This window comes from Dendrobium catenatum, unplaced genomic scaffold (genome assembly GCF_001605985.2).
Source record: "Dendrobium catenatum unplaced genomic scaffold, ASM160598v2 original_scaffold_211366, whole genome shotgun sequence".
In the NCBI taxonomy this organism is placed as follows: domain Eukaryota; kingdom Viridiplantae; phylum Streptophyta; class Magnoliopsida; order Asparagales; family Orchidaceae; genus Dendrobium; species Dendrobium catenatum.
This window is the reverse complement of record NW_021529777.1, coordinates 1,099,655-1,113,519: the sequence shown is the minus strand read 5'-3', so window position 1 is coordinate 1,113,519 and position 13,865 is coordinate 1,099,655. Positions and strand designations below refer to the sequence as shown.

Sequence of the window (13,865 nt, the reverse complement as noted above, 5' to 3'; positions counted from 1 at the left end):
GCTATTTGACTACTCGCCCGCCTATGCGCACCCAGCCAACGACTTCGTTTTAGCTCGGCAGACGACTTCTACAAGTCAAACATTCTAATTATATATATATATATATATATATATATATATATATTCTCTCATTCAAATTAAGTTGTTGCAAATCGTAGACCAGCCTTTAGCAATATGTGGGAAATCAAGTTTTCATTCTAGACGGATGAAGAACATGGTCAAAAGTGGATCGATTCTCTACAAAAATACTTTTTCTTATGGCCATTTGTGATGCAAGCCATAAGAATTCTAAGTTTTTTAATAGAAGTCCTATAGAAGCTAGCAAACTTCAAACACCTAGCTTAATGAATATTGGTTAGATGAGGCCATTTTTCGAATAGCTATAAACTTCATAGGTTTAGCTAAAACGCCTATATTTTGTATGTTGTAATCAAGATGACCACTAAGAGTAGTAAGCATGCATCTCTTCAATTTAATAAAGAGTTTCTCAAAGACCAACCTTGGGCACCTTCCTATGGTGATTGACCTTGTTCTATCTAGTCTACTGTTTATAATAAAATCATCAAAACCGACACCAAGACTACAGACACCAAGAAAGTCTTCCTATGAAATGATGAACGATATGTCATCATTCTCTTAAGTCTTAAACGTCTTTAGCACATTAATTAGCCTAAAAGGCATAAACTTGCCATACGGTCTATCCTTATCTTAGAGTTAGTCCTGTTCTTATAAACATTGCTTGCAAATGTCAATTACGTTGAATCATACCAGCTACCATGTGCAGTGATATTTGGATTTTTTTGCTTATTTCTAACCTTTGTTTCTCACAGGCATTTTGTTCTTACAAATTATTTTTTAGATATCTCTTTCAGAGAGGCTAACATCCATTCTGATCCTTAAAGTCCATAACTTTTGGGTAGTTAGATTCATGAGATTAATTCCTTTTCTTAGTTTTCAACTCTCTTTTTTGGCAGTGATGGCCTTTTCAGTTGGTTATGATCAAAATGGCAAGTATTTAGTAATGTCTTTGTAATTTGTTTACTTAACTTGAAGACTTGCGTGGAAAATGCAATTTGGCCGACTACTTTATTGTTGTCTATATGAAACTGAATTGTTTTCACTTGCATATGAAATCTGATTATTAATTGCTTATTTGTTGCTTTGTTAGAAAGGTTCAAGGCCACGGATGCTGGTCGGTTGCGGGAAGAGTACAACAGGCTGGTTGAAGGTTTGGCACAAAGAGGAAACCTACCTAGTATGCAAATTTTTAACAAATCTTTAACCTCTTTTTCCACAAACCATATGGCGCCATTATTTCATTTTATTGATTTCAGTGACTGATACTTGGCTTGCAAATCCTGCCTTGCCTGATGATATTTTAAAGGAGGCCGTGCCTGGAAATATTCGAAGAGCAGAGCATTTTTTAGCTGTCTTAAGAAGGCTGGTGCAATATTTGAAGGGTCGTTTGCAAGTTGAGAGCGTGGAGACAGAAGTACCTGTCGCTTTTGTTGCTTCAATAAATGCACAAGCTGGAATTGATCAGAAAATGCTGAAATTCTGCTATGACAGGCTGTATTCGCTAATGCTTACTCTTGAAATTACTGAGACAGATGAGTTTCTACACATTCAAACTGTTTGTGATTTTGCAACTTTGGTTGGTACATATACAAGGGGTTTTTCTATAATTATTGAACCTTTTGATGAGAGAATGCCTCACATACCAGACCCTATCTTACAGGTTTTCCTCTCATCTGTTTAATTATGCTGATAATGCAATATATTATCAAATTCATGATTAACTAACCACTACCATGTTATTTTGTGCACAGCTTAGTTGTCATGACGCATCACTTGCCATAAAGCCTGTATTTGATCGTTTCCAGTCAGTTATAATTACATCTGGAACTTTAAGCCCTATTGATCTCTATCCTCGACTTTTGAATTTTAATCCTGTCATAAGTCGGAGTTTTACAATGTCCTTGACCCGTGATTGTATATGTCCGATGGTTCTAACACGAGGGAGGTACGATTGCAAATCATCTGAATTCAACTTGTTATCATGCTTTTAATTAATCCATTTACATAGAATCATGGTTTTTCATGCTTTTGCTTTTGCATAAATTTTCATTGTTTTAAGTTGACATTTACAGAATCCGTAGTTCTTCTGCTTTATCTACTTTGAACCTTCTCAAGAATTACTTGATTAAGTGTTTTGATGCTGTACAGCATGCCTAAAGCATTCTTATTTTTGTCAGTGACCAGTTACCAGTGAGTACGAAATTTGATATGCGCAGTGATCCTGGTGTTGTGAGGAACTACGGACGGCTCTTATTGGAAATGGTTGCTGCCGTCCCAGATGGCATTGTCTGTTTCTTTGTTAGTTACTCCTATATGGATGGCATTGTGAACAGTTGGAACGAAATGGGCATTTTACAGGTAACAATCTTAGTATTAGGTGACTACTTTTTTTATATGGAGTTATAAACTTGAGGAAATCGTTTTTTCTTTTGGGTTTTCTTGCTTGTGCATATTTTAATCATAATCATCATAATATGTACTACATACGGTTCAGCTATATAGTCCTCAATTTGCTTTAGTTTTTGCACGTGAATATGCTTCTTCAATGTTGTTCTTAGCTACGTAGATGACATAAATAAATAACAAGAGAAGTTTGATGATTAATTATTGTTATTCTCATTTGACCCGTTAATGATTATCATATATTATTAAGTTGAGCACTTTAATGGATAGTCCTTTTTCATTTTTATTTTTGCATAATTTTTTCCCTTAATTATTCATTTTTGGAGATTCAATGTTATGAAATTATGTTTTATGGGATGTTCTTTGAATCATACTTTTAATATGCATTTCTTAGTAATTAATTCCTTATCCCATTATTTTATGTAAAGTACCTAAATTGTTTGCAAATGTGATACAATTTTCATGACTAGATATAAAACTGATTATTATTTGTGACTTGTGTATAATCCACAAAAAAAGTAAATCAAAAGGGATAATGATTCATGAGCCGCCACATCGAGGAAATTTCATGGATGGACAAGGTGTAATATGGATTCAGCATGAAAAAAAAACTACCCTTTAGTAACGGAAAAAGGTAGACAGACATACAAAGATGAAGAAACTCTCTTCCTTGAATCCCGTCACTCTGTAATTTTTATCGTGTCTAATATGCATAGCATGACTGGTTCGTTAATTTGTTACAAATATATTTTCAAAAGTTTGATTAGGTCTTTTGCTTATTTTCCTTAACTTTATGTTTTGGTCCAGTGATAGTGAGTATTCTCTGCAGGATATCATGCAGCATAAGCTTGTATTTATTGAAACTCAGGATGTAGTGGAGACTACTTTAGCTCTTGATAACTACCGAAGGGCATGTGATTGTGGTAGAGGTGCTGTTTTCTTTTCTATAGCCAGGTATTTTTTTTAAATTCTGCTAATTGCTAAAAATGTTGAATTGGAACCTGTGGAGAAATTATTATTACTTAACTACTTAATAGTATTGCTTCGGATATTTCTATTTTGTGTGGCTTTTTTTACGTGCTTTATCTCTTGAAGGAATTTAGTCTTGGATTTCTTGTTGAAGGAATTATCTGAAAAATAATTTGAGACTAATCTGATTTTTACTAGTTCCCTAGGAAGCCTGGTGATTTTTTTAAGAATAACAATGGAATTTCTATCTTCTCAAAAGCATGGAAGTTCTCAAAAGTGACCCACTTTATTCTTGTTTCAAAACTAAGATGCTTCATATTTAAAAATTATTCTTTAAAGAAGCAGTTCATGTAAGAACCGAAATTTCAGGTACAGTTTAATAATAAAGTATTATAAAAATTAATGTGTTAGTTTAAATAATTATTTGATTAATTAAACTAAAAATCTGAATGGATGTGTGTAATGGAAGCTTTTGGAAAAGGTATTATGATAAGAGGGCGGTTAGAGACTCATTGGGGCCCACATTTGGATAAATCGTATTCTTCTTCTCCTACTCCTGTGTTCGCTCGGCAAGGAGGCAGAGAGCAGAAAGAGCACGCTAGGGGCATTGCTGGAGATCGGAGAAAACTGCATGCAACAGAGAAATACTAGTGGACTTGGGCAGCTAGTACAGGAAAAGAAATTGAACCGTTGCCAAGGAGGGTGTGCGGCTGGAAGGAGTTGGCTAGGGCAGATTTCCTTCAGCATTACAAGAGCAAATAAGGAGGCATTCAGCACAATATTAAAGTGAAGGTTCGGTTGCTGGAAGAAAGGAATTCAACATTATTACTTGGAAGAGATATTGGTAGAAACAGATTCAGATTCTTTGGTTGTAGGGAAGTGCTTGTGGGAAGATACATTTAGGTATGTAAACTTAACTAATTGTAGAAAGATTTGCTAAGTTTCAAATATGATTAATGTGATAAGTGTGCTATCTAATTTATAAACAGGGAACAATAGGGTTTCGAAGGATTTGGAAGAAGGATCTAAAAGAAGAATAGATCTAGTTAGAGAAAAGGAATTTTGGAAAGAAGGGTAATGATAGTGATTCATTATCTTTTCTAGAATATAAAATCAATAAAGTTTATAGGAATGTATTATAATTCTTATATCTTGATGTATCAGACTTATAATGTAGAGAGGAGAATCTGAAATTGTTTATCAAAGGAGAAAGTTGCGGGGTGTAGGTTTGGAAGGGACCACTCGTCAAGAAGGTAAGTTATGTAATTATTGATCAAGAATGTTTGATAAATTCCTTATGTCTTTTCATTTATTAAATGAAATATATTATGAGAATTTTGTTAGTCATTATGAGAATAGTTTGGAGTATTCATAATTGTTTGTACATGAGAATAAGAGAGATTTGATAGATATCTAAGTGCGATTATTTAAATCTTTTTTTTAATTGATAATACTATGCAAAGAAGTTTTCTTCTCAATTTAATGTGTATCACAATCTTACTACACAAAAACGTATGATTGATTGAAAGGTTATAATAAGTGAAATCAGTTATAAATTATGGAAGTATGAAGTATGGAATATCAAGTTAAAAGTAAATATTGTCTATTTTATGATATAATGTCTGCAATATCAGGTGGGCAAAATGGACCCAAATACTAAACCTGTATTGCAGGTGGGGCAAAAGGGACCAAAAAAAAAGATACCTGCAAAGCAAGTGGGGCAAAAGGGACCCCTAATGAGGCAAAAGGGACCTCAATGTAATTCAATGACGATAATGCCAGGTATACCTGAGCTCTATTGAATATTATTATGAATTTATATCCAAGCCTTTTACCTATTTAATTTGATATTAAGTGTAACTTCGAAAAAAAGTAAGAAATAATGTAATTAAGATTTTTTATGTTGTTATCATTAAAGGTGAGTTTAATGCTTTATGACTTCAAGATTTTTATTTATCCTCTTCTTATATTATAACTGTTATTTAAATTACATAATTTATTGGGCCTCATAGCTTACCAGTTACCTTTTGCTGGCTATTTTTACAGGAAAAAGAAAAGGAAAAGTGGAAGAAGTTTGATATGCAAGTATTTAAGTTTTATGTAAATGTTTATTTAAATGTTGTAATCTACTCTTAAGGTTAGTAAAGAAGTTTTAATGTAGTGTTACTATGAATTGTTTTGGATTTCCTTAGTGGCTCTGTACAAAGTCTTTGATGTGATGAAATTTGGGGAATTATTAGATGCTTCATTTATTATTTCAAATGATGTTATATGATCTTTTATTTAGATCTGAAATGAATTCAACAGAACTGAGAGGTAAATGATGGAAATATTATGATTATTATTGTTGCACTCTGCAGTACAGTGTAGTTCTATTGTGGGGTGTTACAGTTCATATCCTTGAACTACCTTTTGCTAGTTTATGTTCATGATGTTCAATTCATCAGACATTATGAGAAATCCTTATCGAAAACGTCTAAATAACATTAACCTATGATTAGATTGAGTTAGTTAATCGGCATATGGGCGACTTCATAAGGAAATGGGATTTATGCTTTATGAAATAGGTACATAATTTTTGCTAGTTAGGACTTGCACTTGCCAAGACTTCTACTCTCTTTGATTCTTCTTCTGCTGTCATCTCATTAATACGTGGGATTTTTATTTTAGTCATCAATTCAATGCCTTGTGTAACATATAGTTATTATTCTCTTATTTTGTATGTTTCGTCTTAGAAGCTTTTCTAGAATTGTATAAATGCTACATAAATGTTGGAATGAAACAAAACCAATTCTCTCAAATTATTGTCATTGGATGATAACTCTCGACATTTTTTCTTCCTTGTATTTCAATTATTTGCCCGAGTGCAGTATTAAACAGGCAAGGGTTCCCACATCATGGATGGATGTGGGCAAAGAAGTTTGCCCATGAAACTAAAACTATGACAGGAACTTGGAATATAATTACCCTTACAGGTAAATTAATATAATTAATATATATTATGATTCATTAGAAAATAAACATTTTATGCATTCAGGAAACTAAATGGTCTGGAGAGAAGGCTAAGGAGGTTGATAGTTTAGTATTTAAATTATGATATTCTGGTAAGAGCCGTACTAGAAATGATGTAGATGTGATTATAAATAAGAGTTCGAAGTATAGTGTTGTAAAAATTAATAGAATTAGAGATAGAATTATAGCTTTAAAGATTATTGTTGATGTTAAAATTATTAATATTATAAGCGCTTATGCTCCTCAGGTAGGTTTGTATATGTGTTCAAAATTAAAATTTTAAAATGATTTAGAAGAATTAATACAAAAGATACCTCTTAAAAAAGAAGTTTTATTAGAGGAGAATTAAATGGACATGTTGGCAGAAAGATAAATTATTTTAACAGCATTCGTGATGGCTGTGGATTTTAAGCAACTAATGAATGTGGTAAGATCATATTAGATTTTTCTTTAGCTTAGGATTTTGTAATTGTTAATACTCTCACGCTAGCGACGTGAGGCGGGCCTCAACCACTCTGGGCTCATAAAAAAGCTAAAGGCGTAAGCCTCAAGGCATTTTTTAATAGAATTGCGCTAAGGCGGGCCTTAAGATGAGCCTCATATTATGCAATTTTAAACAATGGCTAATACTTTATTTAAGAAAAGAGATGAGTATCTCATCACTTATAAGAATGGATATAGTAAAATTCAGATTGATTATTTTCTTTAAAGAATAATAGATCATTTAAATTGCAAAGAATATAAAGTTATTCCGAATAAAAGCTTATGTACACAACATCGTTTATTAGTTTTAGACTATAAGATGAACGGGCAGAAAATAAAACATAAAGTAAATCGTTGTTTTGGGATTATATGGGGGAAATTAAAGAATATTAATAAAAATATTTTTGAGAGTAAGATTCTAAATTTTAAGATTTTGTTTGTTCTTGAGGAAGCTAATGTTATGTGACAAAAAGTAGCTAGTGATATTATGAATGTTGCAAAATATGTGTTTGGAGTATTAAAGGGAAACAATACTAAAAGTAAAAATAGTTGGTGGTGAGATCATGTGTAAGTAAAGATAAAAAATGAGAAGATTTGTAATAAAAATTGGTTTAGCTATAAAAATTTTGATAATTAGGAAAGATATAAAGATGCCTATAAGGAGTTTAAGAAAGTAATATGCGATACAAAGATTTTAGATTTTAATAATTTATATAATAGATTAGATGTTAAGAATGACGAAAGATATATGTATAAGTTAGCCAAACAAAGATGTAAGAGTAGCAATGATTTAGTTCAAGTGAAGTGTATTAAAGATGAAGATCAAAAAGTGTTTTTATTAGAAGAGAATATTCAACAAAGGTAGATGAGATGTTTTTATAAACTGTTTAATGAAGATTATAAGAATACGATTGACTTTAGTGACCTTAACACCCTAAATGAAAATAAAGATTTTTATTTTTATCGGCGTATTAGTAAAATCAAAGTTAGAGAAGCTTTAAAGAAACTGAAGTGTGGAAAAACTGTTGGACCTAATGATATTCCAATAGAAGTGTGGAAATGCTTAGGAGATGAATGCATTTCTTGGCTTACTAAACTTTTAAATATTATTTTGAAGACTAAAAGATGACAGATGAGTGGAGAATGAGTGTGTTGGTTCATATTTTTAAGAATAAAGGTGATGCACAAGATTGTGCAAATTATAGAGGAATTAAGTTTATGTGTTGTACTTTAAAAATATGTGAGAGAGTTATGGAGCATAGGTTGTGGTGTGATACTAACGTTTCTCAAAATCAATTTTGATTCATGTCTGGTAGGTCTACTATGGAAGCTATACATTTATTGAGAGGTTTGATGGAGAAGTATGGAGAGAATAAGGAGGATCTACATATGATATTTATTGATTTAGAGAAAGCATTTGATAATGTTCCAAGAGTAGTGCTATGGAGAGTTCTAGAAAAGAAATGGTTAATAATGCTTATATTCAAGTCATTAAGGATATGTATGTAGGAGTTGTTACTTGTGTTCAGACACATGGTGGTTTGACCTAGTATTTTCCTATTTCAGTTGGATTGCATCAAGCATAGGCGAAGGCTAAGGCTCATCGGGCAATTGAAGAAGGGGAAGGTTAGTTTTAAGGAATTTATTTATTGTTTATTTTAGAAAATTTAAGTCATTATTGTTAATCAATGTTAATATTTTAAATAGAAAGAAAAAGAAATGAAATTGATGAGATTTTAATCATGAAATATTGAGTCATTATGAGATAAATATATTTTAAAATAATAGAATTCATTTTTATTTTTTAATAGAAAATTTAAAATATCCGTTAAAAACATCAATAATTAGATTATAAGTTCTTCATTAATTTTTAAATTAAAATGATTAATATTAAAATTATATATATATATATATATATATATAGAGAGAGAGAGAGAGAGAGAGAGAGAGTAAAAATTCTATTATATAAATTCATGTAAGATTTTATTAAAAGTTTGAGGCAGTTCGAACTCGTAGAATAAAGTTTGAGCTCAAACTTGAACTTGATTAATTAATCAAGCTTGAGCTCTGACTCGATTAATTAGTCAAGCTCGAGCTCTTACACGATTAATTAATCAATTTACTAATCAAGGGTCACTTGAGCTTGGCTTGACTCATTTACACCCTTAGTGGCAACTCTGATGGGATTGAAGAATTAGACAAATATTTGATCTTCGTATTTAAAATATAAATTTATATATGAAAACTATCTTATATTTCTGCTCACAATCTTGAAGAAAAGGGTCTTACTATATAATGAAGATCTCAGGAGTATCAATTCTAGAGTTAGTTAATAAAGTTTTACACCATCATGGAATCACAACAATATGATTTAAAACTAAATAAAATATTGACTATAGGTTTTGATAGTTCGAACACAGCCATTTGACCAAATCAATGATCAAATGTTCCATTGGGATACAATTGGATATACTTTTCAAGGATTTCTCGCGAAACAATCCTTTGGAAGAAATAAAATTAGCTTCTAAAATATTCTTGAAGAAAAGAAATTCTTGCCAAAATATTTTGTTGGGAGAAGACTAAATTATGTTCTCAATGATTCCATGTGAAAACATCCTGTTGGAAGAAAATGGTTTTAGTTTCTCAAAGATTTCAGAACAAAAGAAATCTCTGCCAAAATATTTCGTTGGGAGATAGAATTAGCTTTTTGAACAAATGAAATATGTGACAAAATATCCAATTAGTAGAAACTAGAAACAACTAGAATCTTTGGATAAGATTGATATGAACTCCTGATGTTTATCACTTAGGGGTTGTTTGGCTGCTTGAAAAAGAAATACAGTGTAAAAGAAATATTTTGAAGTTGTTTGAATAAATGTAAAGGGGGTTTAGGATGACAGAACTTTTTTTTTGTTTGGTTTGAAGTAAAGTGATTGCAATGTAAAGTGAATAACGGTGGCGACGGCTGGCGGGGTAGGAGGTGGTGGCCGGTGGTGGTGGAAATGTCTGTAAGGCGGCAGCGGTGGTAGACGGTGGTTGCCGGAGGGCGGAGGTGTCCAGCAAGGGGTGGCAAATGCACTTGAGTTTGCGGTGTATTTGAAAATCGCCCAAATCGGAAGAATTCCAAATACACTAAAAATGAACTAGAATGGAATACACTGCATTTGTTTTTTTTTTTTTTTTTAACCTTGAATTTATTTTTCAACTAGCCAACTACCCAAATTATTAAAACCCCTGCATTTGGATAACTCTACACCCTAAATGCAGCAAACCAAACAACCCCTAAGTGGCGTTCCTTCATGGTTGTAACAAAGATAAATCATTCCTTTTGGAATTGCAAGAGCATACTGTTAAAAATCTCTTCTTAAAGGAGTAAACCCAAAGATTATCCTTTGTTGGAAGTAATAAGAAGATATCGTTAAAATCTCTTTGAGAAAGAAAACCCAAAGGTTGTCTTCCCTTTGGAGGAACTGGAGAATATATCAAAAACTTTACAATGACCATAATTAATCATTAGTTTCCTGTGAATATTTTCATGCATAAGCTGTTCATATTCAATATGTCAGGTCACTTGCTATTTTTTTTTTATTATTGTGCTTGGTTGATCATGTTTTGCTAATAACTCTCTTATTTGGTTTTGCTATCCCAGTAAAATATCATCCTTATGACGATCTCTTAACTTACCTTGATGATTTGCCCCACTTATGTGTGACATGATTCCTAGAGGAGGTATAAAATGAAAATACACAAATTATATTCTACAAGTTATTGACTCTTAATTTCATTAAAAGTTAGTTAATTTTAATATTTTATTTGAAAAGACAATAAAATTGTTTCATAGTTTCGAAAATCTTAATTTCTTCTTGAAAATAGTCAACATTTATAAAATGCCTTCATTGATCAAGATTTACTATGGAAAGGCATTCAACATATATTACATTCGATAAAATTTCAATCAGGCACACACACTTGCCACTAAGAGAATTAATTGCAATAACAAGAATAGAAATCATCCAAAAGAAAGATCTAGCTTACTCTGATAAAATTTACTTTTTATGCTTGTGATGTGTATACACATCCAGATTTCCTTTAGTTACCTTATTGTGGCACTTTTAAGCCCCCCACGCTTCCTGCTAATTGTTTCCCAAGCGGACCTTATACCACTTTTACTGGCTTCTGTATTAGTGTTGCCCTTCGTGCTTTCACTTTTTGTCGAGCATAATATCAGTTATGAGATTGCCATTGTGTTTGCTGAGCTTTGTCATCAGATGAGGTTGTCATGACGACCTGCTATGCTAGGTTTCCTATCTTCTTGGTGAGTTTCTCATCTTTTAACTTTGGAAGAGAGTTCTCGGCACCTTAGGAGAATTTACTTAGATCAAAAGTCACCATATGCACGCGTTCAGTCTACTCTTCTTCCTTGGGTGAGGACTGATTCTTCCACCTCGGGAGAGCCCAAAGCAGGTCATGCACCTTCTCTTTGCAGCGTGAGCGCATCTTCAGCCTGCTGCAGGAGGTCAACCTCCACACCTTTAATGCAGAAAAGGATCTGCTTCCACCCCTCTTAAGCCTTGCACCTTTCTAATCCACGCATCCAAATATATTCCTAATTCCATCTACAAACAGTCAGCTAATCCTTGGGTTTGACTTTAGATGCCACTGCTCTGTTGTTTAAAAACTGAAATAGCAACGGGTTTTGCAGTGCTGCTGCTGCAATCAAGATCCTTGCTCCCGTGCTTCATCATCACAACTAGCCTTATAAGCTGCCTGTAAATTCCACTGTTTTCAATCTTCACATTTCTCCAAGTTCAGATTGCCTAATTATCTCTCGTAATTACATTCTTGGTTACTTTGTGTTGATAATTCTCATGTATTGTCGGTTTCGTACATTGGTTTTCCTGGTTATTTAGTAAGGTTTTATATCAATAGTGGAAGAAGGATTTAGTTTATAACACAATTAATATTGCTATTTATAACTAGACTATTTATAATAGTCTACAAAGTTGCTTGATCAAGGTTCGAAGAAAAAGCTAGCCTATTTCTAAAAATTTAAGTTGATAAACTTGCCATGCATTTTGATAAACTTACACATACTGGATTCACCCACTCATACTATTTAGTATCGACAAAGAATTTCCTTCTTATGGTCTAGAAACTCAACTATTGGACTCACTTCTCAAATCTTCGCAGGGGTAAAGTGGCCGAAGGCATTGATTTTGATAAACATTATGGTAGACTTGTGATCATGTTTGGTGTCCCTTTCCAATATACTCTTAGCAGGTATGCACCATTAATCCTTCTTACGCCTCATTAATTGTTTACATTCATATCCAATTATAATTTCGATAAAGGAGAAGTTTATATTTTTCATGATAATTTAGGCTTCGTTTGGGACGGCTTTCTTACTGCTTCTTAAAGCTGCTTTTTAGTACAAAAATTATAGTTTTTTACTAGAAAGCTGCTTTAAAAAGAAGTAAGAAAGTCGTCCCAAACGAAACCTTAACGTAAGATGCTCCTGAATGCTTATGTGTTTATTCTAATTTTATTTTATTATTCACACTTCTCTTATTGTTGCATTCTCTTTCAAGAATCCTGATTGCTCGGTTAGAGTATTTGCGTGACACATTTCAAATAAAGGAGGGTGATTTCCTGACATTCGATGCTTTGGTACTTAATTTTTATCTTGATTCATATGATCTTATGCTGGGCTTTCTACATGAGGCCTTTTTTCTAGTTTATTCTTTGAAAAGCCTTATAATGCTCTTCGACAAAATTTGGCAGAGGCAAGCCGCTCAATGTGTTGGCCGTGTAATTCGCTCAAAAGCAGACTATGGAATGATGATATTTGCTGATAAAAGGTACTATCCTGTATGTACTATTTTCCTAACTAAGTTTTGCATCGTATTACCAATTTCTAATATCCTGATGAAGAATGTTCCAACTATTATTTCAACCCATCAGTCAATGTCAAAAGATATTATAAATTTTGACCCTAGCATGGGGTGTTTGTTATCATTTATGCTATAGTCAAGATTCCTCTTATTAATTATTCTTGTCTGTTACTCAATGTTGAATTTTGTGACTTGTTCTGATGACGGGGAAAATTATTTCATTCATTCAGTTATCAAAATACACATCTTATACCTCTATTTATAGAAATATAGTTATATGGATAAGAACAAACTTTTAAATGCAATTCAAATCTATTATTACCAAAGAGAAGATAAATCTTAATAAATAATTAAAATTAGAATATTATGAAGATTTTTATCATAATTAAAAAATGGTGTAAAACGACTGAAAAATGGGTCTAAATTTTTTTTGGCCTAGTTTGACTTCTAGTAATTTACCTTTGGCCAATTTGGCTTTTGTGGATTGATTTGGCCTATTTGAAGGGCCATGCTAAATCAACTCCCTCAAGGTACAAAAAAATCTCCTCCAGAGGATTTAGATTGATGTTTCCATTCGAAAGTTTAAGTTTTAGCTTTTACAGCTCCATCTGTGTATCATCTAATGGATGCCTGGCTTTTTACGATAATTTTTGCTCAATATTTTTTGAAATATTACTTCATTTGAAATTATTCTTTTAGCATCCAAATAAATATATATATATAGCAAGCAAGATGGGACTTATGGACTTAATAACTATGATAGAAATCCCTCATGTAAAAGAATCAACAGGAAATTTTTAAAATTCGAATGTTCCTTGATAAGGCAAATTTATCTTTAATGTTAGAAATAAGCCTAATAAATACATCAGCAGGGAAATTAGAAGAAAAAAGGAATAAGCATGGTTCGATTCACTAGGCTTGTCATTTTTGTAAACCAAATCTTTAATGTTGATTCTACAAAAATTTAAACCAAATATCATATTCTAAAATAAAATCATTTATTTGGTTTCAATCAGATTCAATTTTATT

General features: G+C 32.2%; 1 protein-coding gene across 3 annotated transcripts in view; it reads left to right on the top strand.

Moving 5' to 3' along the window:
• Positions 1–13,499, top strand: part of LOC110092615 (general transcription and DNA repair factor IIH helicase subunit XPD) — a 32,421-nt gene extending 18,922 nt beyond the window's left edge. The window contains exons 3-11 of one of the 3 annotated variants that reach the window (XR_003699817.1): positions 1,173–1,255; positions 1,335–1,738; positions 1,830–2,023; positions 2,256–2,436; positions 3,311–3,435; positions 5,497–5,587; positions 10,595–10,674; positions 12,136–12,225; positions 12,534–12,564. Coding sequence is in view for 2 of the 3 variants with exons in the window: in XM_028692476.1 (XP_028548309.1) it covers positions 1,173–1,255; positions 1,335–1,738; positions 1,830–2,023; positions 2,256–2,436; positions 3,311–3,435; positions 12,136–12,225; positions 12,534–12,612; positions 12,727–12,972 (1,402 nt within the window). In the remaining variant the exon portion in view is untranslated. Of the gene's footprint in view, positions 1–1,172; positions 1,256–1,334; positions 1,739–1,829; positions 2,024–2,255; positions 2,437–3,310; positions 3,436–5,496; positions 5,690–10,594; positions 10,675–12,135; positions 12,226–12,533; positions 12,613–12,726 lie in introns of those variants that run through there. The other 2 variants (XM_028692476.1, XM_028692477.1) reach the window with 2 other exon arrangements.
• Positions 13,500–13,865: the final 366 nt, after the last annotated feature.